The sequence below is a fragment of the Pagrus pagrus genome, assembly GCF_965226575.1.
Source record: "Pagrus pagrus genome assembly, chromosome: 3".
NCBI lineage: Eukaryota > Metazoa > Chordata > Actinopteri > Spariformes > Sparidae > Pagrus > Pagrus pagrus.
The window spans coordinates 19,152,811-19,177,566 of NC_140187.1; the positions used below are offsets into that span (position 1 = coordinate 19,152,811).

Genomic DNA, 24,756 nt, shown 5'->3' on the forward strand with positions numbered 1-24,756 from the left:
AGGCTCTGGAGAGATTTGACATCTCTTAGTGACAGCTGCCGGCCCTGCTGACACGTGTTTATACTGCTCTCTCTGCAGATAGTTGCTGAGGACAGAATGGTCACGAGAGAATGGAGAGCATGATGTCGACTCTATGTTTAGGCAACAGGGATAATAAATGTTCAGTCAGAGGTGCAGAGTGTGCTGAAGGCTGTGTGTTTTTCTCTCTGTTTGTCCTGCACAGGGAGAGTGGGCTATTTAAAGCTTTAGGGGAGGTGGAATAGGTGTAACATTGACTTGGCAGTGTAGGCTGCAAAGAGTTTGCAAAGTGGGACATAAGAGTGCGTCCCTCTATTCTTCCAGCCTCTCCAACATAATATTTTTCTCTCTCCCTCTCCCCGTCTCCGAAAGGGTGCCGAGAGACACAAGACAAGGTGCAAACCTAGAAATGTCAAGCCAATGTCAAGTGGATGCAGCTTTTGTCCCCCTGTGTCCTATTTCTTGGTCTTTTTTATTTAATTCTGCAGCTATTATGTAATAAAATCTTTTCTTTTCCCCTGAGGCTTTGCTGCCCACACAACATTATGAGCGATGAGAAAGCATGCTGTTGTAACTCACGACATCAACACAAACACTGCATTGCCTTCTCAGACTGAGGCTGAAAAAGACCAGAAAGTTTGTAGAGTTCACACAACTCAGTTGTTAATAAAATGATTAGCTCAGATGAATATTTCAGCTTTTTTAGCATCAGTTATTAATGATTTCCGAGGCTGAGCACATATAACAGAGCTGAATGCATCCGACCTTATTGAGTAGGCTGTGTGTGTATGATTGATTATTTGCTTCTCTCTGCATTGCTCCTGCCTGCAGCAATATGGAAGTAAGCTTGGATTATGACACTGTTGCTGCCCTGCTGTAACGAAAAAGCCTATCTTTTCCACCATCAGACCCACAGAAAACTTTCATCACTTTATTAAATGAATCAGCACATTCAGAATCAACTGTCTACTCCAATTTTTGTCTCGTCTACCTTTCAACCAGCTCAAGTCAACGATTTCCTGTTTCTTGCTGCTTTGCTCTGACAGGAAAATCATAAGCAGAAGGATGGTTAAAATACAAACAGGAAAGCTGTGTTTAACGTATGGAACCTGACATATAACACTTCTGTATTCAGGTAAAAAAAAAGATATTTCGACTGATTTGTGCTCTGTTGCGTAAAGATGAAATCAAGTACACTTTTCATCACAGCAAATTAAGAGTACTTATTGAAGGACTCAGTGAGAAGGAACAGGTGCAGGTGTGGGGTGATACATTCTTGTAAAATCTGTCACTTGTAAGGAAATTGTGTTTTGTGTCTTAACCAATGTTAACAAAAAGAGAGGAAACACTATTTTGAGAAAAGTGAGGCAACAGAGGAGGGAGAAAACAGAACTGGGGCTAGAGAGGGAGAGCAGAGTGATGAATGATCTGTCCTCTATATAGGACGAGGTGTCTGCAACTTTTCAGGAGCCCCAGAAAGCAAACTTTGTGCCTGATATTATTCTGGGTCAGGAAGCCTCAGGGGGAGACGAGAAGCAGAGCAGGCCTGGCCTTTCTTTGGCCGCATAGCACACTGGTCTGTGTGTCACTCAATCCCCGGTGTCTTCCCAAGTGTGATCTGACGCAGTCGCCAGCTTCGTCAGAAAAGGCCACACATCCACTACATGTCAGCGCACACAGGATACGCTCATATAGGGGGTGCTGCGAGTGCAATGTTTCCATTTTTGACATATTTACAGAGCTCCATCAGTGAGGCCACAGTGACAGGAAGTCAATGACAGCCTGTTGTGCTTTAATGTTTAACCCACTTGCCATCTAGAGGACAGGAAGTGAATAAAGAGAAAACACAGACACAGGCTGTTTCCATCATTATAGCCTCTTTTACTTGATTTTAAAATAACATTGTTAGAAATTTAAACTAAATAATCATCATCAAAGTACAGTACAAAGTCCATGACACTGATGTAGATCAGTGAAATCATTGATTCAGGGCAAAACAATCTGCACATGAAGAATTTACATTATGCTTGTTCTGGATTGAATTGCCACCATTTTTCTCAAAAAGCATGTCCATTAAGTGAAGTACAGTTGGCCTCTATGATGAAGGTACACTCATATTCCTTTTTAAGTTTCATTCCTTTTTATATCAGTGCAAAAAAGCATATTTATCCACTGGCAGGACCATCTCCAACAATACAGTACATGGTAAAGCTACAGACACATCTTTACATATAAAATTACTCATTCTCTGATACAGCCTGTTCTTCAAGGTATAAGTCATAGAGATGCTTTGAATCCAGTGGAAGAACACATGTTGAAATGAAAGCAGAACTAAATCAAATTTTTTGGCTGAAGGCCATTCAACATTTGCATTTTTGAATGAGGTTTCATCAGCCTCTATGGAAAGACAGTAAGATTACTGTGGTTAAAGTGTGTGTTCAGTTATTCAAATGATTTGCTCATGTTCTGAAATAATAGATGCATTGGAAAAATCCTAGAATATCTTTCGTCTCTACAATCTACGTTCCCCTCAATGATTTGGAGGAATGCGGCTGACCAGCTGCTGAGGGAGATACAGGACACATCAATGTAATGTTCCACACAGGCAGGTATCTGGGCCAACGCCTCTCGCTGCTCTCAGCATCACACCTGCTGTAGCAGCAGGCAGGGGACACTGGAGGTTGACAAAGTAGGTAATCGCGTCCCCTCTCAAAGAACACCATGTCTTCTTTTATTCAGCCCAGCCAGGCAAGTTAAAACTTGCAGACATAATCAAATATTGTGTTTTATTCCGTGTTCCCTTCTTGGTGTCACAGTCTGTTTCGGAGCAGAGGACGAGGCCGTCCAGATGTGGCCGGCTCTATAAAACTGTGGCTTCCTCCATGGCATTAACCCACCTGTATGAGAAGAGGATTCCACATTAGGGAAGAACAACATGAGCTGCAGTTTTGCTGAAAGAGTAATTTCCGTCTACTTCAAACTTTCAGCTATGTGCTTGGCGGCATGACAGACGGCTACATTATTAATTGAGCTAATTTTATAGCTCGCTTCTGAATTTGAAAATGTATAGTATTTTGCCTTGAGGAGTGAGTTTTATTAACTTTGCTGTTTCTGTGCACACAACTCATTGCACACATTGTTGCTGCTCAGAGAAAACACTCACACAACAACACTTAGTGAAGCTCATATTTCCACTTCAGACCATGTAATCAGCAGTGTTGGGGAGTAGTGAACTACATGTAATGAAACTATATGTTTAACTGCATTTTGCAATAGCTTGCTGGTTGTTCAACTACATTCATTCAAGTTTTACTACTGAAAAAACAAACAATTTTGGGCCATAAATGGAACAGAAAACATGAATATACTAGGTATCAGTTATTGTATTGATTTATCTAACAAATGTTCAGAGAAGTTGTTACATGCTATTTTAAAAGTTACCTGGCTCACTGAGTAATCCTGCCTGGTGTAACACCTGAACACTAGTTTCTGGAAGTCAGGTATAAAACCAAAGTTGACATTTCTTGCACTTTCCCATGAAAAGTGGGGTATTTTATTTATTTATTTATGACCTGTGAAAAAGTGGGCAATTTTGCAGTAAACTCAATTAAGCAGCATTTTTTGCTGGCATGTGACTTTTTTGTATTATATTTTATTATAATTTCACAGAGGTGGCAAGAGTAAAACAAAGACTGGTAAAAGTAGAAGTACTGATTCAACTTATCTACTCAAGTTTAAGTAAGAAAGTTCAGGCTAAGTATAAAAATAAAAAGTATCCCTTTTCCTACCGGTTGTTTCTGTGTAAAGCTAACTGAACCTGAGGTACAGACATTGTAGGGACTAAAGGTAAAGGTTGTCAGAAAAATAAATACTCAAGTAAAGAACAGATACCTGAAAAATCTACTAAAGTACAGCAAAAAAAAAGCATTTTTACTTTAGTACTTTCCACCTCTTTATTTTCATATCCAATGTACAATTTTAAAAAAAAAATAAAGTAGTTAACCAAACTTTCTGGCAGCTTTTCTGTGGTTCAGCTTCTTCCAGTAAGAAATAATTGGTAGCTTCCAAAGTAGCTTCACCAACACTGGTCAAGGATGACATGGCTGTTATTTGGTCAAGAAGGACAAAAAATAAATCTGTTGGAACCCACTGAGCAACTGAGAGTTATACATTTGACTGTTTTGCTGAGTTTTCTCCCAGATAGCAACAACTTATCAAAAGCAGCCCTGTGAGTCATTCACACTAGCAAACACATCAGCTTATGGTGAGTCTGTTTTAGCTTCAGTCAGCAAGACAGGACTTTCATACTACAGTAAGTTATATTTGCACAGTGAAGTCAGACTAAATCTTGTAATTGTTGATATAAGAACATTTTCAAACAGCTGTCAATGGCTGCTCACCTCTGGGCTGTGTGGTTGTCCACAGCCTTAAAGGTGTAGTACAAAGTGTTTTTGTGGTAAAGCTGGAAGATGTTGGCCTCCTCCTCCTCTCCCTCCTGCTTGTCCGGTAGCTTCACCGTGAAGCCCAGCAGAGGTAAACTCTCCGATGCTACTTTCTCCTGCAGACACACAATTCATCAGCAGAACAGGAATGGATTAAAATACAGTAATGTAACTGAGGGCATTTTAACACTTTTAGTTATTTTCAGACATCTGATGGCTCTCACTATCTATTTAAGTGTGAATATGTGCTGTTCAGGTTAAAGGGGAGTGCATGTTTCCCCTCACCTCTTGACCTCGATAGGTGTAAAGCACCTTGTCTTTTAGGAGGAACCACAGTCTTTTCCAGCTCCTCTTGCTCTTCTTGCTGCGCTGCAGATTGCCACTAATGGAGCCCTCCTCGGACACGGTCGCCTGCACAACGTAGGAGCAGGAAAGGATTGATAATTGGCAATGTTACTTAAAAAACATGGCATTGATGACTTCCACATAAGCACTGTGCAGTGAACCTCTCTGCAGAGAGAGAAACTGACATGTTGCAGGTGTACCTGGTTGAAGGAGACGGTGCCTTTCCGATGTCTCCAGATGTTGGGAGGATGCATGTTTTGGAACACAGCAGAGAGAGGACGACTGGAGCGGTTTGGACGAGGGCTGTTCTTACCTGCAGACACGTCTCCACCTGCAGAAATATACACATGCCTTTTACAACAGAGGACAGGGACCAGACTATAACACCACACTGACCAACTAAGAAACAGACGGGTCATTGCACAACCTCCGTGTCTGACCTATACCACAGCAGAGGTTACATCCCTCTGTGTTGAGTCATAGTGGGGGTATGGATAAGTGACCATGGTTACAATATGGTGACTTGTTTTCCACAAATGTGAAATATGATTTTGGAAAGAAGGAAAGGAAAAATGAGAAGAGGTTTTCCTTTACTGATGAAAATTCATTGAAACTTACACACAGATTAAATAAACTTGAGTGTGAGCTCACTACCGAGGTATGAAACACACTAATCATCATTTATTTATACATTTTACATGATCTTCATACTATACCCAGTGTCCTTTGGACCTATAAAAGCTTATTATATACTGGTGCAACTGGTACTGATGTAATTTTGTATGTAATGTAATTTTTCCTCTATTTCCACCAGCCTCCGAATGTACTACCCTCTCTGTTTTATGAACATGTTTCCTGTAAAACATCTGCCAACACTGTCTGATTTCGGATCAACTTCTCCTTCTCAGTTTCCTCCTGGAGTCACAATTCTCCTGTATTTCTCCTGATTTTCACACCATTTCCCCCTTTTAGTTATCATAACCTGTTTCTGGCACTGTCTGTGGTCTAGCCTAATATACGCCTCGTCCTCCTCATTGAGTGAGAGACGCACAGACAAATGGACAAGAGAAAGAAATACTCAAGCAAATTCTATAAGTCCTGGAGAAACAGACTACACAGACTCTCTAAGGGTCAGGGGCAAAACAATGAATGAAAATGTATTACTTAAAGTTTACTGGGAATTAAAAGTAAAATTAAAATTATATAAAAATGCTGTTGGATTGTACTTATCATGTTGTTGTTTTCATTCTTTAAAAGTCACCAGAATGCAGAAAAACAGGGGGGATGACCACAGACTTGCACTTTGGTTTGAAATCCTATTTCTGAGGTGTCAAGGTTGGCAAGTATGATAGTGGGTCCCCCACTGATTACAATTAGTGATGAACAGCGATACTAAAAATTGTGGGCTGACGAGCAGAGTGACAAATCAAATTGATGAGTTTTCCCACCTCTTTTCTTCAGCTCGTTGTAACAGTGATCACACACTTTGGCCATGCGGTCTTTCATGTATTTCAGTGGGTATCTGTTCCTGGAGCAGCTCCGACAAACAATCTGCATTAAACAACATAAATTCACCACAGATTATATCAAATACACATTAAAACGCTCAGGAAACTGTGAGTGCATGCAGCACAATAAACACTGGCTAAAGGGACAATATTTATTGCATCCTGTCTCACAGATATTGAAGTGTTTAAGGAACGCTGTGTTTGATTTGTGTGTGTGACTCACTCTTCCGCAGCCGTGGCAATGGTGTCTCCGAAGAGTGAGGCTGAAATCTGATGTGCAGTTCATGCACATCATCACTTGTGAGACTGGAACAAGTGTGGGAGCTTTCTCTCCCAGAGACAGACGCAGACGATCCCTGCCCTGGAACAAACACAGAGAGAAAACCTGCTGTATCACATAGATATTGACGACGATAACTTATAACAAGAAAATGTTACAATGACTCAACAGATCAATACAGAGAAGAAGAGTTTGCTCACTTCTCCTGAGCAGCTGTTGAATGCTACAGATCCCCGTGTGTGTTCGGTCACTGTGCGGCTCAGAGTGTAAAACCAGTCCTCTCTTTCAATGAAGGAACTGCAAAAAATACACAGAAACACACAACACTGTTATTACTGAAATAATTCAGTAGGTGAAGCCATATAAAAGTTATTAACACCAAATATGGACAATATCGTCTGCTGTAGTAAACATTTTACACAATTTACATATTTTGAATATAGATATTATCCATTATTCAAACAGGACCCAGTAAAGTTTGACCCACCTTGCAGACAAAGTGATGGATATGTCCATTCCTTCAATCCTCAGTGCATTTTGGACATTTTCCATGATGGGTTTACTGACCTGGGAATCAGTAAAAATCAGAAATCAGAACAGAAAGACAGGCAGAGAACTAAAGGGCAAACATTTACAGTCTGACAGTTTGAGAAAAACATATTTTTCTATTCTCACATTCTCTCTTTACTGCAAACGAGTAAATCACTTACGTAAATCAGTTTCTTTTAATGCTTTCATGACTGTTTTTATTTCTCATTTTAATTGAATATCAATGTTGAAGTGAAAACATGGTTAAACAATTAAAGAGAGAACAAAATTAGGTTACTTAATGAAAGGCCCTGACCTTTAACCCAGTGAGTGGCAGAGTATTCTTCAGTCTGTATTTCCCGTCCTGCTGAGGGTAGGTGTACAGCAGCACATCATTCATCTAGTAACAGAAAGAAATAACACTCGTTGCTCACAGCAAATCTGCAGAACACACAAATACATGAAAAGATACCATAAAAAGTAAAACAGTCTGAACACTCAGCTGCCCAGACTTCATTATTCATGCAGGTGCAGGAATTCTCCAGTAGGTGGCACTACAAGCGCATATAAAACTCAACCTCTACTACATGATTTCACACAGCTGATTCAGTGGTCAAACTTCACACCAAACTCAATGTAGTTTTCCTCTCATTTTGGGCACAGTGTTGGCATAATCACAACATGCTGCATGTCTACCAGCTCAACACACACACACACACACACACACACACACACACACACACACACACACACACACACACACACACACACACACACACACTCAATCTCCCCCTGAAGGGAACCAACCTCATCACCACCTCCACCATCGTCCACTCCACACAGTACAGATCTCTACTGGTTAACTTAGACCTCAAATATTAAACACAAACTCAACTTCCATATGCAATGTGCTTATTGTTGCTTCACTTGGAGTTTCACTCTACAGAAGGACACAAAGTATGTGCAGAATTTGACTCTAGAAGGCTGTTATCACTTAAATCTGAGTTTAAGACAGGTATGGACAAGCATGACTTTGTGACATCACAACTAGGAGGCCTCATTGTCCAGTATAAGACTTTAACAAGTGTGATGTGAAAACCTGCAGTGCTCGTACACTGAGAATTTACTTTTCAGCGACATCTTGTGTCCAGTAATGAAAGAAAAATATTTTTGGGATTTGGGAAAAAGCTGGCAATATTTTGGTTTTCTGCTGTATATATTGTGTTGTGAAAAATAGAGGAAAATTCCCCAGATAATTAAAATAGTTCAATAGAGGCTTTGCATGTGATGTCACATTAATGTCAATATCATTTACAAACACAGAGTGGAGAGAGACTATGAGTAGCAACATTTTTAAGATTTATCAAATGCTACAACTTTAACGTTCAGTTTGAATGCGCCAAAAACACTAAAACACATCTAAAATGTGAAAGAGCTGAGTTAATTTGTCTTATTTGACATTACGTGTCCTCTGATGTGTCTATTTTGTTTGAACACATTGTGTTGTCCATGCTGAACAGACATTTGCATGTTCATCAATTCTAGATTTTTTTTCAATGAGGGAGAAGTAATGGATTAATTGGCAGAATTTTAACACTATGAGTATTTGTTCATGTCTTAAAACATGTCTTGGAGGGGATTTATAAATTTGAAACCCCATACTGTGGATTTTTATGATCATACACGAGTGGGATACTTCAATAAACAGATATCAATGATGATATCAAACTGGATCATTAACCTCTGTATTATTTTTCCAGTGACTCATTTTACTCACTGCCCCTGTGTGTTTTACTACTTTCGTTTGAGGCTGTCAGCTCCTGCAGACTTGTTTTATTGTGTTGTCTCCAACATTAATAATAGCTGATAACTCATGATCACCTTCTGGGTGGTTAAACAGGCAGGATAAAAGTTATGCAGCGAGGATTAGCAACATTCCTCCAGAAGAGATGTTTTACGAGCTTTTTTAGTGTCGAGCCCAGACCACAAATTTTGAAAAAGCCACAGGAGGGAAAAGCAGCTTGTTTGATGAAGCTCTATGGATAATTTGCGAAGGCGTGTAATTTTCTAATCTCTCTTGATTATAACATTTCAGGGCTATCTCATCTCTCATTATGATGATCTCTTTTTCAACTGAAATATAAGTTATTAGTTTAAACATAAAACTTCATTAATCACATCCCTCTTGCGGTTAACTTTAGTTACTTTTATGTTACTCACGTGAAAACACTGCCCACATTATAGGTGCTGCAGATACATCAGACTAACATTTAGCAGACAGGATTGTAAAAGGTCACAGGTGTACATGGATCCTTCAGTTCATAAGGAGCTGGTGTTGACCTTCCCTGTGCTGTCAGTAAAGAACTGGCTCAGGAAGTCAGCATTCAGAAACATCCTGCCAGGAAACCCTGCTCTTAATAGCTCAGTCTGGACGCAGAAACAGACCAGACAGAAAATGCCAAAAGTTTAGACAGAGATGACTTAAAAACTCACCGTGGTTACATGATGATAATAAAAAATATGCCAAAGTTCAACCACATGTGTCTGGTAGCTTATGTACAACAAACAGGAAGCAGCGTTTACCAGAAACAGATGGCGGGGCTGTCGATTCTTCCTGCTGACCTTCATCAGGGTGCCCTCCTTCACAAAGACCTGATATAAAAAAGTACACATAAACTTCACGAGTCATGACACATGGAGGGCATCTGCAGTAATTAATGTTGTTGTTAAACCCAGGCCGGCTGGGGATTCCCAGCTGAATGATTGTGTAAAGGGCAACACAGGGGTGGTGCAGGGCAGACAGGGCGGGCTGGCAATCAACAGACAGAAACAATGCTGTTATCAGAGTCATACCCTGCCAGGCTGCAGCAGGTCCCGCTGGCCACGGACACTGTACTCTATGTTGACCAGACGCAACAAGTTCTCCTGAGACACGAAGAGAGTAAAGAACAGAGAGACGTTGAAATAAAAGAAACGGTGAATAAGCAGTACCAGAAACCCCAAACAATTTTCTTCTGCTCGACTATTTTCATGACTCCTTTTGTTTGTTATCACCTGGATCAGGCTGGTATGTCAGATATTGTTCTCTTCAGAATGAGCCAGACGGCTCAAAAATGTCATAATTTGACATGAGACTCTATAACTGCTGTTACTAGCCACCACAAACGAGAGCCATGCAAAGTGGCTCGTTGAGACTTAGGAACAGTTATGCTTTGAGCTAAATGCTACCTCAACATGCTAACATGCTCACAAATGTCAATGCTAACTTTCTGGTGTTAAGCTGGTAAAGTGACCGTTAGTGGTGAAAAGTAACTAAGTACATTTAGTCAAGTACTGACTTAAGTACAATTTTTAGGTATTTTGTAGGTATTTTCTGCTATTTTACACTTTACTCCACACAATTCAGATGAAACTATTACTTTTTTTCAGCATTTATATGAAGTCTTTAGGTCCCTGTTACCTTGAAGATTAATGTCAAATGTCAAAATATCCCTTATTAAGTAAATTGTCATCCAGTTTTAACATTAAAGATCGAATTAGTGTCAAAAAAGGTCAAATTTTATGGACGTCTTCACATTTTTGTGTGTAAAACCTGTGTTTATATCTATATGGTAACATTAGAGATAGGAGACTGGTTTTAGTGATATCATTTTGATAATTTGCTCATATTTCTTCTTCTGTTTACACTTAGTCAAATCTGTACTGTGAAAAGTGACGCTACATTTACTCAGAGAGCAGTTAACTTTCCGTAATGAGTAATCTGTTTAGGAGCCAAACTTTAGGTGGATGACTGAACAGGGAAGAACTTAAAGTTGTAAGAGGTCGAGTTGTTTATAAATGAACAGAATTGGACTCTTTCGTCACACAGACACAGCCCATATTGTTAGAATTACTAATGTGAGGGACGCCACTGATGTGTGTTTTAATGTCTGTGTGCTCTGTAGAGAGGTTTAGGTTGAAAATAAGATATGTAGTTCTGGATGCAAATGTTTGTTTACATGCGCCTACACATGATACTCACCCCATGCTTTAAGCTGTCGTTTGCTTGATCTGCAATATCAGACACTACCGCCACAGCAGCTGTATGAGTCGAACACAGAGAGAAGGAATCAGGAAAGACACTTAATGAGAAGAAGTGTAAATATTCACCTTAAATATTCATAATTCCTGAGATGTTTCTTTGTTCTTTGTCTCTGTGTAGAAAGTCACCAAATTTAAAACTCAAAATGAGTGAGGAGCCCGGCCGTGTCAACAAGCCTGGACTGGGTTGGCTCCCTTATCGGAGATAAAAGATATTGTGTCTGACACGGGTCTTCTCATGAATTACACATGAAATGACTGTCTGGAGGGTTACCAAAACAAAAAGAACTACATTGGCTCTCTCACGGCCATCTCTCCATGTCAAATGAACACAAACACATTTGCTGTGAACAGAGCTACAAACACAGAGGCTCTCCTGTGAGCCGCTCTGTCCACACTGGTTCTGCTGTTAGTTTCTGGTACCTTGGGTGTCTTCATATTCCTTGGAATCAGGGGAGAGGTTGTTCAGATAATCTGTGAAAGGAGTGAGATAATGAATGCAACCACTATGAGTAAAATATGTTTTTCCTTGATTCATCCTTTACACATGACTCACCGGTGAGGAGCATGCGGTATTGAGCCACACGAACAATGACCTGCAGGAGCTGATGTTTTAGAGACACGTTCTCCCCGGCTGGGCTCTGCTGCTGAGACAAATCAACCAAATTCAGCATTTTCACTGTATCACTGCTACTCATCAAGAAACAGATTTACTGAAATAACCCACGTGAACTCTGGCCAATGTAATACTGATTGAAACAATTGACAGATATCTGAATGTGTAAAAAAAGAAAGACTTTGGCAAAGAAAGTGCAAGTTCTGCTGAGAAGCAAATTATAAAACATCACTGGACCCTTGAGTAGCAGCAATACTCATATTTTAAGTGTGAACAAGGGCCAATAACACAGACTGCTGGTCAGCACAGCACCTTACAAGAAAACAAGTGTCTGTACGCTTGTTTGTATGTGTGAATCCGCAAAGACAGCCATGCTCACACCTCTACGTACTATAAATTGGCAATTTGGCTTTTACTGATCATTCTGAAGTCAAAATTAATTGCATGGTGTAATAGCACTAGAAAACGGCACCATCTGAGTATTTCTCCCACAAAAAAAGAAGGCAGCATTACGGCACAAAAAAGTGCATCTGCCATTGGGCAACCAAAACAGGAAGAATTGTTTTCCCAGGTTGCTATTCCCAGGTAACAGTGGAACAACTGTAATAACTATGGAGACTTTACAAAAGGTGGAAGAGGCGAAGAAGGTGAAGAGAGAGAGTGATAGAAAACGAGGTTAAACAAGAGTGGACAGATAGCAATCACTCTATGGTGTTTCCTCTTACTACCGAGACTTTAGACGGTTCAAAATCAGCATTATTTGTTAGTAGACAGGTTTTGTTACTTACTTACTTACTTACTTACTTAATATCCAGAAGACTTATCCTATCCATAACCACTACTAGCGAACCCTTACCATAGTCTTTACAAGTGACCTAAAAATCAGCTATTTTCCAATTGGGGAACAATTTGCACCAGCTGTCCTCAATTAACTGGTTGTGCGTCTTTAGTAATATTCAACTGAGCGCTTTAGTTTTTTGGTCTTTGGTTGAATTCAAAAGCATAGGAAACTATTCAGTAGTTTCTTGTCAGCTGTTTCCTGTGAAAACTAATAATCAATAAAACTAATGAAAGAAAATTATGTGAAAGAGCTTACTGCACTGATATTAAAACACAACAGGCTTAAGAGAATCTCAGGACTTTTAAAAATGAATGCTCCTAAATCAGACAGAGAAAACTGTCCACCTCTGCAAAGACTTCTCCTCCGTGCTCTATAAACCAAAGGGAAAAATAATGAAAACTGTCCATGGCCGGATAATACCTGATTGTAAATGAGTGGATAGTGAACACATGCTGCAATCTCCCTCTTGAACTTCCAAGCATACTATCGTATCCTATTCTATTCAACAGTGTTGCTCAACAGTTTCATGTTCCAACTTATCAACTTAATAGCTGGATTGTTTGAAAAATGCTGTCTTGTGTCTGGTCATTTAATTGATTTAATTAAAACTCCTCACTAAAGTGCATCGTCTGGATGTGTTGTGGAGCTCAGAAAAGCTGCTGGGAAACACATCCTACATAAAATTTAAGATTCCCTTGTTTTCAAAGAGACATTAAGTGTTTAATTGTTGTTCTGAGTGGCTCATACCATCATCTATTCTTAACATCTTAACATACGTCTGTTTTTCCTCCGGGTGTCATGACAGTGTCTATTAACAGCCAAGAACATTGTGTAGGTGATGCTTTAAATTAAATTACTGCTCCTATTCATTTAGCTGTTGGCCTTTTGCTTGAACCTGTTAAAGGTTTGCATCTTTTACTTTTAGTCACAAGGGACTCTCTTATACTGAACTCTGCTGATAGGGGTGACGTGAAGATAAGGGAGGCTCTTGATAACAATCAAATATGTGAAGTTATATTGAAGTTTTCAGTTATTCCAAACAGCAAAACCTTCGTATGACACGTCAGTTAGGGAAGAGGAGGACAAAGAGCACATAGATTTCCCTCGCTGAGGAGCCAGTGAGAGTATTAAATGTCATATATATAAATTCACTTGATGTACTGTGTTTTGTTTTTTATTTGCATATCGGAATACAAATACAGAAGTATGAGGCCCTCTGATTTGACCTTGTAGAGAGATCTATTCATATCGTGTTATGTGTGACTAAAATCTTAATCTAAATCACAATTTTGACAGGGTTTAACATGCTAGTTTTCATAGACTGTATTATATGTTGCGTTACATGTTTTGAGTTTAGAGTTAAACCCCTTTTACACTGAACATAAAACCAACACACCATGTGTGACACACCAGAAAAAAACAGAAAGGCAACTCATCTATAGGCATTTAGCGGGTCTACCTACATTTAAACAACCCGCATATACATGCATATGTTTGTGTAAAACTATTACAGAGAAGGACGGTAGCACTGACCTCAAACTGATGAACAATGGCCGCAAAGGCAGGTGAAGTTCGGCAGCTGTCTTCCAGCAGGTTCATGCTTCGGTCGTAGTGGCCGATATAAGTGGTGAAAACCAAGAACTCTGCTTTTCTGGATAAGAAGATGTCTGCAATCCTCTGGCTTTCCTCCCTGGATGGAAAAACAGAGGTGAGATGGAAGGGAAGCAGCATGCAACAGTGTTCACATGTAAAATGCTTTCCGAGCTGCTTTAATGTTGAATTCTGTGGAAGAAAAGGGAAGAAGAAGTCTCACCAGTTTCGGATTCGATTCTCCAGCTCGTTGAGGATTCGGCGATGCAGCGTGTAAACATCAGGCAGCTCGTTGAGAATCTCTCGAAGCCTCTCTTCATCCAACACAGCTTCCCCCTCATCTCCGACTGCTGCCCCCACTGCTTCCCGAAAGTCCTGGTGGACGGGCGAGTGTGGAGGGACGGTTATATTTCATAGTTTACATTAAAATCTAACTAAACTTAACATTTCACCACAGTCTGCTTTTCTCAAATGCCTTTCCTTCCATTCTTCTGTAATAGTATAAAAAGATCATATCTGACAGCAGGGAGTACATGAGCTATTATATCAAGAGACATCATCATAGATAAGAACGCCGGAGCAGTGGAGGTCTGGTTCACTAATTTAATCCCAACACCAGAGGGATAACATCTGGGAAGGGAAGTGAAAGGGAAGCACTTGTTCCTCCCTCATTATCACTACTGAGGTGCCCTTGAGCAAAGCATAAAGCCCTAACTGACCCAGTGGTTCTGCAGATCGGCCTATTTTAGAAGCTACTGTAATTTCCTCACATAGATAATATCTAGTTACATACATGAGAATTATACTGCTATAGTAAATTCAAGGAGCATATTGATCACTTACCTCCTGCAGGAGCTTGAGGGCTTTCACATGTCTGTGGACAGACATATAAATACATGATTAAACAGGAACCTGATTAATTTGGACCGATATGCAGAGATGACCGATAAGGGAAATTAGTAACTTACAATCTCTCCGTATCCACCAGCTCTTTGGCGATGTAAAAGGCCCTGGATCGTCCGTCAGGCTGTAAACAATCATAGTATTTACTTGTAATAAGCCCAGGGTTGGGAAGAGCTAAAGCATTTTGGCAGCAGTTCAACAAATATCGCTGGCTCCTCTCTCCACATCGTCTCCAAGCGACAATCAAATTCTAAATAATGAGGACAGCCGTGTAGTAGCCCATTAACCTCCATTAACCCGCATTAAAATCGTGGCTTGTGAGGGCAATTTTGCAATTGCCCAAAGAGAAAAACATTTCACTTTGTTTTATTATGTTCTGTTCTTCAAATATGTCATTATATTGTAAGTATAATCATAAGTTTAATTTTCATAAAATCTATAAAGAACATCTAAAAGTTCACAATAGGAATCTAAAATTCCCACATTGGTATAGAAATAAATTGCTTTTTTCCATCTTTACACAAATGCAACAGACATTTATCAGAACTTACCTGTCTGTCATAGCTGCTGTCTATGCCTCCTTCCTCCTCCTCTGAGGTACGTCCTTGGTCTTCCTCACCCGCCATCTCTCCCCTGACATCACCCACTGAAACAGTCTTTGGAGCGACTGCCACTGAACACACGTTGTAGGCTTCTGTGTAGGCACTGGTGAGAAAGAAGGGGCTCAATAAATGATGTGTGCACTTACAGATAACTGACTCCCGACAAACAAAATCAAACTGTGCCCCCCTAAAATGAAGAATTCTTTGACGCCTTGATGGGGTCCTGACGCCAAGGTCGGAAACAAATGGCCAAGTCTTTAAAGTAGCACTTTTTACCATTCACTACAGGGTTTTTACCACAACTTTGACGCAGTGGTTACATAATGTGAACTGTGTTCAGTCCTCAAACCTCTATCATTTGAGAATAAATCAGATGAATTTCATTTAACCATCCAAACCATCTTTATGGTCCTTTATGGTGGTCTGCATTGAAATATCGCTATAATAAACATATTCAGCGTTAGAAGCAAATGTGAATAGATAAAACATTGCAGGTCTGGAGAACCAATAAAGTGATCCCGAGGTGCCTGCGGTGACAACTGTACCCGACCAGGGACGCATGTCAGTGTTTTATGCTACAAGATTCTCTTCTGCAGGGAGCACAAATGAATATGCTAATGGCTGCAGCTCAGCGGGGAGTGTAAGATATGCAAATACAAACACGTCCTTAAGTTACAGTAGTGATGCATTAGTCCTCTATGTGACCAATTGCCTTGCCAATGTTCCTGCCATGTTTTACTCCAAGCACCAGTGGATTTAACCCCACTGAGATGCAAATTATGAACAACATATGTGAGCAGTTCAGATCTCTGCACCACACACATTAGAGCTGCATGGCCCATTACTGCTCAGGGGATCAAACTTTGGATGAGATACCAGGGAGGGGGGTGTCTGAACCTCAAACTACATGAACAGTTTCTATATTAGGCTTTTATATCACTCCACATAAACTGCCTCTGCCTCTTCTCACAGTCCTGCTCTGTTGTACGAAGGCTCAAGGCAAAATCTATGGAGATGAATTACAGGAGCAGATAAGAAATAGTAATTTTCTTTTCGCCTCAGGTTCATTGGTGAGCCTATTTGTTCCGGTGATAGCAGTGATGGGGCAAAGACGCCAATGATCTCCAAACTATGATGTGCCAATATTGTCCCTTCAGGGTACTGTAAAACTAACAGCCTCAACCACTGACTCCACTGTCCATCCAGATATTGCTTTGCTGTGATTACTGTTTTCACTGGAAACTCAAAGTGTGTGGAAAATGACAATCACACTGCTGTTTTTAAACAGTTGTTATTAAAATTGTGTACTTCACAGTGGCGAAGCAATGATATGAAAAAGAAAAGAAAGAGATAAAACCTAGTGCTAAATGAAGCATCCAATGTTTTACTAAACTGTGAAGTCTTACTTGTCATCGTTCAGAGACATGTGTTTTTCAGGTTGTGCTTAAAAAATGTGTTGAGTCGAGGCCATCGATGTATGGGAAGGGGTACAAATAAGATGTGTAATAAAAGAATAATGACATAATATGGAACCTGATAAAGCTCATTTAATGGAGACATATTATGATCATGTTCATCTTAATAATTTTATTTTTTGGTTACTACTAGAATAGGTTAACATGCTTTAATGCTCAAAACACTCTGTCTGAAACGCTCTGTTTCAGCTCTCGTCTCTTTAGGGCATCCCTTCCGAATACCCAGACGGCTCTGATTGGTCAGCTCACACTCTCCTGAGCCAGCACCATTAACAACCACAGAGCAGTTGTGCTTAATTACTTCTTACCAGCAAACTAGCTACTAGGCATAACTATGCAAATGTATGACATAGTGGTGTAGTGTGATGTCACAAAATCAATGAATTAAAGGCGGGACTACTGACGAGACGTTCAAGGAGCAGTGTTTTCTGTGGGAGAGAGGAGCTTCTGTTGGTGCGGACTTTGACCTTTTTAACTTTCAAGATCTTTTACATGCAAGAACAAATGATACTGTGGGAAATACAAAAAAAGCAAAAGCAAAATAGGTCTCCTTTATCATTGTTCAAGAGGGCAGCTGTTTGCATATAACTTTTGTCTTACCTGACTGGAATAACAATATTATTTTTATCAGACATTAATTATTCAGAAACAGGGACCTGGGGACAAGTCTTCCCATTATTTTCTGATTAATTAATTCATCATTTGGTACATAATGCCTGAAAATTGTGGAAAAAGCCAATTGCAATTTCCTTTTTTCCAGAATGGCATGCTCTCATTGTGTGTTGTGAGAATCCTCACAATTTCTGAAGATGGAAAAACAAATGTTTCAGCCCAGTCGCCACAGATACCTCAAAGGTTGACATTTGTACCAAACATGGCATATCACATTCACATTCTATTCTTGTTAACCACCTTTCACCTCAGGAGTTGGAGCTGATGGTTGCGTTATTATAGCTAACAAGACCACAGTTCGAGTCACAATTTCCAGCGTTGTGATGTCAAAACTGGCTATTTTTTACAGGAAGTCAAACCATCTCCATCCATGCTAACAAAAACGGCGTGTGTGTAATACCTAGCCGGAGCAATAGCACAGCGTTGTTACAAGAGAGAAATGATAATCAACCTAAACAAATAAAGTTGCAACATAAAGAAACGTTCAGTTTGAACTTATTGGTGGTTTTGCAGAAATGTACTTAGCTAACATTTGTTCTGGTGATTGAGTTAAATGTTTGGCATTTTGCAGAAAAACACACACAGACAAAGCCTTCTACAAATTACAAACAACTATGTGGCCAAATGCTGAAATCTGAAACTACCAGTACAATTACGCTCATTGTGAACCCTGAGAATCTACACAGGCTGATATTTATATTCTGGATCACTTGATGCTTGCAAACAATAAACAAATGTTTAAACTCACTCATTTGAGAAAAAGACTGATGGGGGAATTAGTCATCATGTTGTTGTGACTGAAGCCACAGGATGGAGGCACCAGCAGAGTGAAGTAGAGGATACAATGAAGAGTGGGTGTATCATGTGTATTTTAGGAAATACAAAACATTAAGTTTTAATATCAAGCCAAATGTTTGCCCTCCATTTCACAAAACTAGATATTTCAGAGCCTCAGTTGTACAGTTTTTCATGCACACACAACAACAACCACAGTGATGAGGAGGAACCACTGCAGTGTACAACTGCTGACTACAGAACATACTGAGATTTTATCTCAGCACGTTGTTCCTGACTGGATAGAGAAGAGCAATGACTCTACAATGCTCTGACTATTAATCATCCTGAGCGGCCGGTGTGATATGGGCACAGCCAACAGGAATGCTGGGGGGATGGGTTAATGTTAGCACAGCATGGCTGATCATAGCAACAAATATCACCACAGCAGGGACACCAGAGGCTCTACCTTCAGCATCAACACAGGAACCTGTTTTTACCCCTCAAGAGATGATTTATGAATGAAACCAGCCTGTTTTCACTTAGATCTGAAGAGACCACCTCTACCTCCACCTCCAGCGTTTCCTTCTCTACCACCCAACATGCCTCAACAGCACACAGACACATCACAGCTCACTACATCTCACTGCATAGCAAAAAGGAAGCTACTCCGTTGTCCTCTCTACTGTACCTCTCATCACCACAACCATGTCTGCTGTGACCACAGCATCAGGGGACTCAACATAATAAATAGTGATAAATCCTCCTCCCCAGTGGCATTGTTAAACCCTCACAGTGGCCGAGCAGTAATAAAAAAGACTTGTGCTCAGCGTAAAAGATGGCAAAGATCACTAATATTATGTCCAGCAGCATCAATCTACATGAACACACAGTCACACAATGACTAGCAGCATGGCTCTACAGCAATGTCGGTCCATCATGTTGGTTCAAACTGACATAGTTCAACAACTACTCCATTGATAGCTGTGACATTTTGAACAGGTGATCCAGAAGAGGGATCCTCCAGACTTTGGTGACACCTGGACATTTTCTCGATCACCATCATCAAGATAAAAATATGAATTTGTCCCATACTTTGTTTCAAAAGTAATGACATCCCCACTAGCCTTACGCTGCAATCAACTGCAAGTCAGGAGTCAATCATTTCTGGTCTGTCTGGTTTACCAACTTCATGTCCCAGTGCATTTGCTCAGGAAAACATGGATGCCTGCAGCAAACAGATATATGTATAGTTATGATTAACATGAAGTGGATTTTGTGTGTGTGTGAATAAACTCGTGGACGGCGGAGCAACGCGGTTGTTCTTTGTCATTTTTTCCAAGTTGACTCAGGGCGTAAAAGCAGTCTCATGTCGTCCACATTATAATAATAAGAAACTTAAGACAAAGATGAAAGTTAAAGCCTGAAGATAGCCACGATAGTTGTTACACCACCTTTCTCAACAATCTCAACTTGGATGACCGTTCCAGTGCACTTTTCCATGTCGTTCTTTCCAACTACTTTGTGAAAACATGATTGTATAAAGGACACATGGGCTCAGGAATACTCGTAAAACTGTTGTCGGTTGTTTGCAAAAGATTGTGTTCTGTTTTTATGTTTTACACAGTTTCACAACTTTTTTGTACAACATCATAAAGCTGCTAGCATGGCTGTAGACTCTTGTTGTCTTGTTTACGTACCTTTCTGTTTCCTCTTCAGGCGACTGAGTTTTACTCTTGAACCCAGGGAGGCTGCTCATGTCCACATAACCGTCAGTGTCATTGGCAGAGGACAGCACTCGACAGGGACGGCCAAAGAAGTCTGCGAACGGCGGCTGTCGAACAGGCCTACGCTGTGGCACCTGAACGTTCTCGTAATCCGAGCTGAGGGCAGGAACATTCTCGTAGTCCGAGGTATCCGTGTTGGGGAAGGAGATGGAGCGTGGCTTGGTCAGGGGAAGAGGTGTGAAAGGCACACGAGAGCGATCCTCAAAGGACTCCACCCGGACAACGCTGCGATTGAGAAAGGCCACAGAGCTCCCTTTTGTTTTGCTGTCCTTGTAGAACAAGAATTTGGAAGCCGGCTCAGGAGAGACATGAGGTGTACCAAGAGATCGTGAGTTGAGTCGTGGGGAGCTACTTATGCTGTGTCTATCCGGATTCAGCAGTCTGCTGGGTATGTGGTGGCTGGACTCTGCTGAGGCCTTAAAGGAAGATGGGTTGACATCCACCACAGGCTTGCTGTCTGTTTTCCGTCTAAATTTAAGCATCAGGAAGCGCTTAATGGAGGATTTCTTCTTCCTGTTTTTCTCAGATGAGTCTCCTTCGATGAAAAGCGAGGGGGAACTCTTTGTGATGGGCCTCTTGGTGATGTAGGCCAGCTCAAACGGAGGAGGGATATCCACTACAGATGTCGGAGTCGACAGGCCACTGGATGACAGAGGTGAGCAGCGGGAGAAGCTTCCAGATGAACAAATGGCACCTCCCTGTCTTGGGGATCCTTCCCGGTAGCTGTAGGCACCCGGAGACGTGTCCTGTCCCTCCACGGAGAGGGAGCGGGGGTACAGGGACAAATAGTGGGGCTTGGTGTAGCTCTTGTGCAGCATTGAGCTTAACATGGGGCTGCTGCTCATTGCAGGTTGTCCGAATCCACTCATGTAAGGCCTCTGAACGAACTGCACTCCCATCTCAGCCACATTATTATTATTGTGCTGCGACAGGGAGCGTGACCGCTTCTCTGCTGACCTCTTATCAAAAGGAAAAACATTTTCACCCTCTGAACTGTGGCCTGGCTCTTCGTAAACGTGCTCATCACTGAAGTCCTGCTCCGTGTCCGTGGTGTCATCCAGAAACGGCACTATGTGACCATCCAGGTCCTCCAGATCATCTCTGGAGACATCGGAGTCATTCGGGGAGAGCAGCTGGCTGTCTGAGAGGGAAGATGTCAGCGATGTGTCCGTGTCCGTTGGCACTGAGATGGACACCAGCCTGAACCTTGGCTGGCAGTCCAGATGATTCAGAAAGGCCTCCGCTGCCTGAGCTTTGACATTCGCCCATTTCTGATACGATCTTACCTTGTTTTCATCAATGTTGTGGCAGCTGTTCCCATTGTTAACAACCTCCACGTAATCCTCAGAGGATTGTCCATTTTCTGTGGTTTCCGCATATTTCCCAACTGATAGTCCACTGCTGTTGACAGACAAAAGTTTCTGTGGTGTGACTGGACTTCTTGGCATCATCTCTCTGTTAATAATGTCCTCCGAAGAGACGTAATAAGGCTCATGAGTTGGATCATCCACTTTGGCGACATGTCTCTTACTTGTATCGTTGACCTGTTTCTGGTCAAAGTCATAAAAAGTAATGTTCTGTAGGTTTTCTTCCTTTTCCTTCTCTTTGAGGCCACACCTAAACTTTAGGATGTTACATGTGATGCCATAATCAGGAGCAGATTCCTCATCTTTCTCCCCTCTATCTGTTTGAGAAACTGTATTGGTGTCGTTGATGAGGAGACTGGGTTCATCTGTGAGAGACTCAGTTAAATCATCTCCTGTTTCATCGTCCTTCATTTGGAGCTTTTCCTGCTCCTTCTTCACTTCAGCAGAACAGCAGCCTGCATCCTCATCAATGCTATTAACAGAAATGTCTCCCATTGAGAGGCCATCCGTGTCAGCCAGTGCCTCTCCCGCGTCACAACCTTCAGCATCCATCTCCTCCGTCATGTCCGAGTCCACCATCTCCACCACCTCCTCTGAGTCTGCTGTGAGTCCACCATCGCTGACCCACAGTGTCTCCAGGGAGTCCACCTCCTCTGTTCGAGCACTGTCAGTTAACCTCCAGTCATCGTCTATCTTCTGAATCACGTCTTCTTCCTCTTCCTGTTCGTCCTCCACATTCTGAACATTTTTTTGTGGTGATTTGAGGATGTAGGCGTTAAATTGTTTCTCTACAGGCAACCTGACTGCAACCACCTTGTTTAGGCCGTTCTCTGCCTCATGCTCTTCATCAACCTCTCCATCTGAAGGCACTAAGACGCCATTAATGCCTCCTCCCTGGATTCCATTAAGCTCCGGTTTGACTTGAGGTTTCGGGGCTATTGAGGGTTTGGGACCCCTGGCTGCAGACATGAGAGGGGAGGGCAGCTTCAGACTGGCGTGACAAACAAATCTTGGCTTTGGAGCAACAGAAGGCTTGGTGCAGTCTGAAAGAACAACAGGAAAAGGAAACTGTAAGATTATGTGCTTTAAAATAGCTTACAGGTCATTTGTATTGTGTCCGTGTGACCTAAAACTGCTCATAGATTCGAGATGTTCTCATGTGGTCACAAAATGTGTACAATATTTGCTAAAGAAATAATTTAGCAGGCTAAAAAATCAACTTTCCTCATACTTTCCAAACTAAAAAATGGCTATAAAAGGACAACTAATGTTTGCCTTTACATCCTTTGAGAAAGAGTACAAAATAATGTAAGGGATTTCCCTGACTCACTTCCTGTGATTCAAGAGAAACCCCTCTCAGGCTGCCTTCACCGCTTTGAGAATAATACTTTTTAATGCAGCAAAGGACAGCGACAAAAAGGCAACACATGTAATTCATGAATATTTATTAACGCATGCAAAACACATGGTCATTTTCAGAGAGGTTTGATAAAATCAGCTCATTATTCCACTTTCCTTGAAAATAACAATCCACTCAAGATTTTTAGCATCATGTATTAATATCTACCCATAAACTAGATCAGAAAATCTTTATGTTTTAAAAAAATAATGGGTTTTTAAACCTGTGGGTGACTACAAGACTGGCTCTGGATTCAAAAAGCTCCATTGCTGCTAAATCACGTTTGAATCACTTTTTTTTTTTTATCAGAAAGGTAAAACATGAATTATTTACCAACGTTACACTGCCCTCTGCGCTGATATCAAGAAACACTGCGTTAAACACACTTTGGTTTGCTTCACATCCTGTTGCTACCGCTGGACTCACCGTTAATTCACAGAAATGTACAAAGTCAAATATTACTTTTTTTGCTTCCGGACGGCTTTAGGCTTCATGCTACTTTCTAAAAACAAACTAAATATCCAACACAAACCGAAATACGCGCTTTAATATAAGAAATATAAAACCACCCATGTCCTTTAAGACAAATCCCCTCACCTGTGTTCATTTTGGCGAAGCGACCATCTCCAACATCTCCTCCACGGAAGCAGCTTGGATTCTCACTATTTCAAATAAAACATGAAAAGAAAAAAAACGGTGCCAAACTCAGTTGAAGTGTCCAAATAGAGAGAGAGTGGGTGAGTGCGACTGAACACAGCTCTGTCTCTATCTTCCTCTGGGAGGGAGACGCTGCTCAGCTGATCGTTTGTGCGTCCTCCGGCGCGCAGGACGCGACTGGAAACCAAATGGAGAGAAAAGCCTGAGCCACGACAGCAGGATCCCCTTTAGTGAGCAGCAGCAGATCCAAGTCAAGCGTTGGCAATGATGATATCAGCCTACAACTGAATTTAAAAGGCTGATTAGTAGTTTTAATACACGTCACTAGTCATAAGAGCAAAATGTTAAGGCTGCATAGGATGCGACGTGAAGTTAGAGTGAGTTGAAGATAATACATCTTTAAATATGAACCTTTCTTGATTATAAACCAAACTACACGTGAAAATAACTTTTGATGACAGAAAATAATAGAAAAAATGCTACCACTTGATAATAAGGCACTTTAAAAAAGTAGTTTAATTAGCCTACTGGTAGATAAACCATGTAGTTATGCTTTATAAATCATAAGGCTTTAATGAGACTTTTTGGGTTGCCAGGTTATGAAAAGTGTTGTGAAGAGTGTTTGACTACTAACTATGCATGGTAAGGGATATTGTCAGGCGATACCGATAAGATAACCGATAATTTCACAGTTTTTGTATTAATAATAAGTTTATAACGTGTTGTCGATATACCTGAGCCTTAGAGAGGCTTATATGTAGCAAAGATGAGTGATTTAATATTTCACAGCTCTAATAAGATTTGTTGTGTTAAAACTCATAGACTTTTCCCTCCTCTCCTCTGAAAACAGAGAGAAGACAGTATGTTTGGCT

At 41.0% G+C, this 24,756-nt stretch overlaps 1 protein-coding gene across 3 annotated transcripts; it reads right to left on the reverse strand.

Moving 5' to 3' along the window:
* Positions 1 to 1,892: 1,892 nt before the first annotated feature.
* On the reverse strand, positions 1,893 to 24,032 carry fgd5b (FYVE, RhoGEF and PH domain containing 5b). Of its 3 annotated transcripts, none has more exons than XM_084349609.1 (21): positions 23,825 to 24,032; positions 20,375 to 22,871; positions 15,703 to 15,856; positions 15,217 to 15,275; positions 15,092 to 15,122; positions 14,472 to 14,623; positions 14,192 to 14,348; positions 11,758 to 11,845; positions 11,625 to 11,675; positions 11,143 to 11,201; positions 9,975 to 10,046; positions 9,705 to 9,773; positions 7,438 to 7,521; positions 7,081 to 7,160; positions 6,794 to 6,890; positions 6,537 to 6,674; positions 6,254 to 6,356; positions 5,006 to 5,136; positions 4,773 to 4,871; positions 4,419 to 4,576; positions 1,893 to 2,915 (listed from the first exon to the last, which is right to left on the reverse strand). In XM_084349609.1, the coding sequence occupies exons 1-21, from the start codon at positions 23,832 to 23,834 to the stop codon at positions 2,879 to 2,881; spliced, it is 4,326 nt and encodes a 1,441-aa protein (XP_084205735.1). In that variant the 5' UTR covers positions 23,835 to 24,032; the 3' UTR covers positions 1,893 to 2,878. The 3 variants fall into 3 exon arrangements, with proteins under 3 accessions (XP_084205735.1, XP_084205733.1, XP_084205734.1); XM_084349607.1 differs by having other exon boundaries at positions 4,746 to 4,871; XM_084349608.1 differs by lacking the exon at positions 1,893 to 2,915 and adding an exon at positions 3,807 to 4,121 and having other exon boundaries at positions 4,746 to 4,871.
* Positions 24,033 to 24,756: the final 724 nt, after the last annotated feature.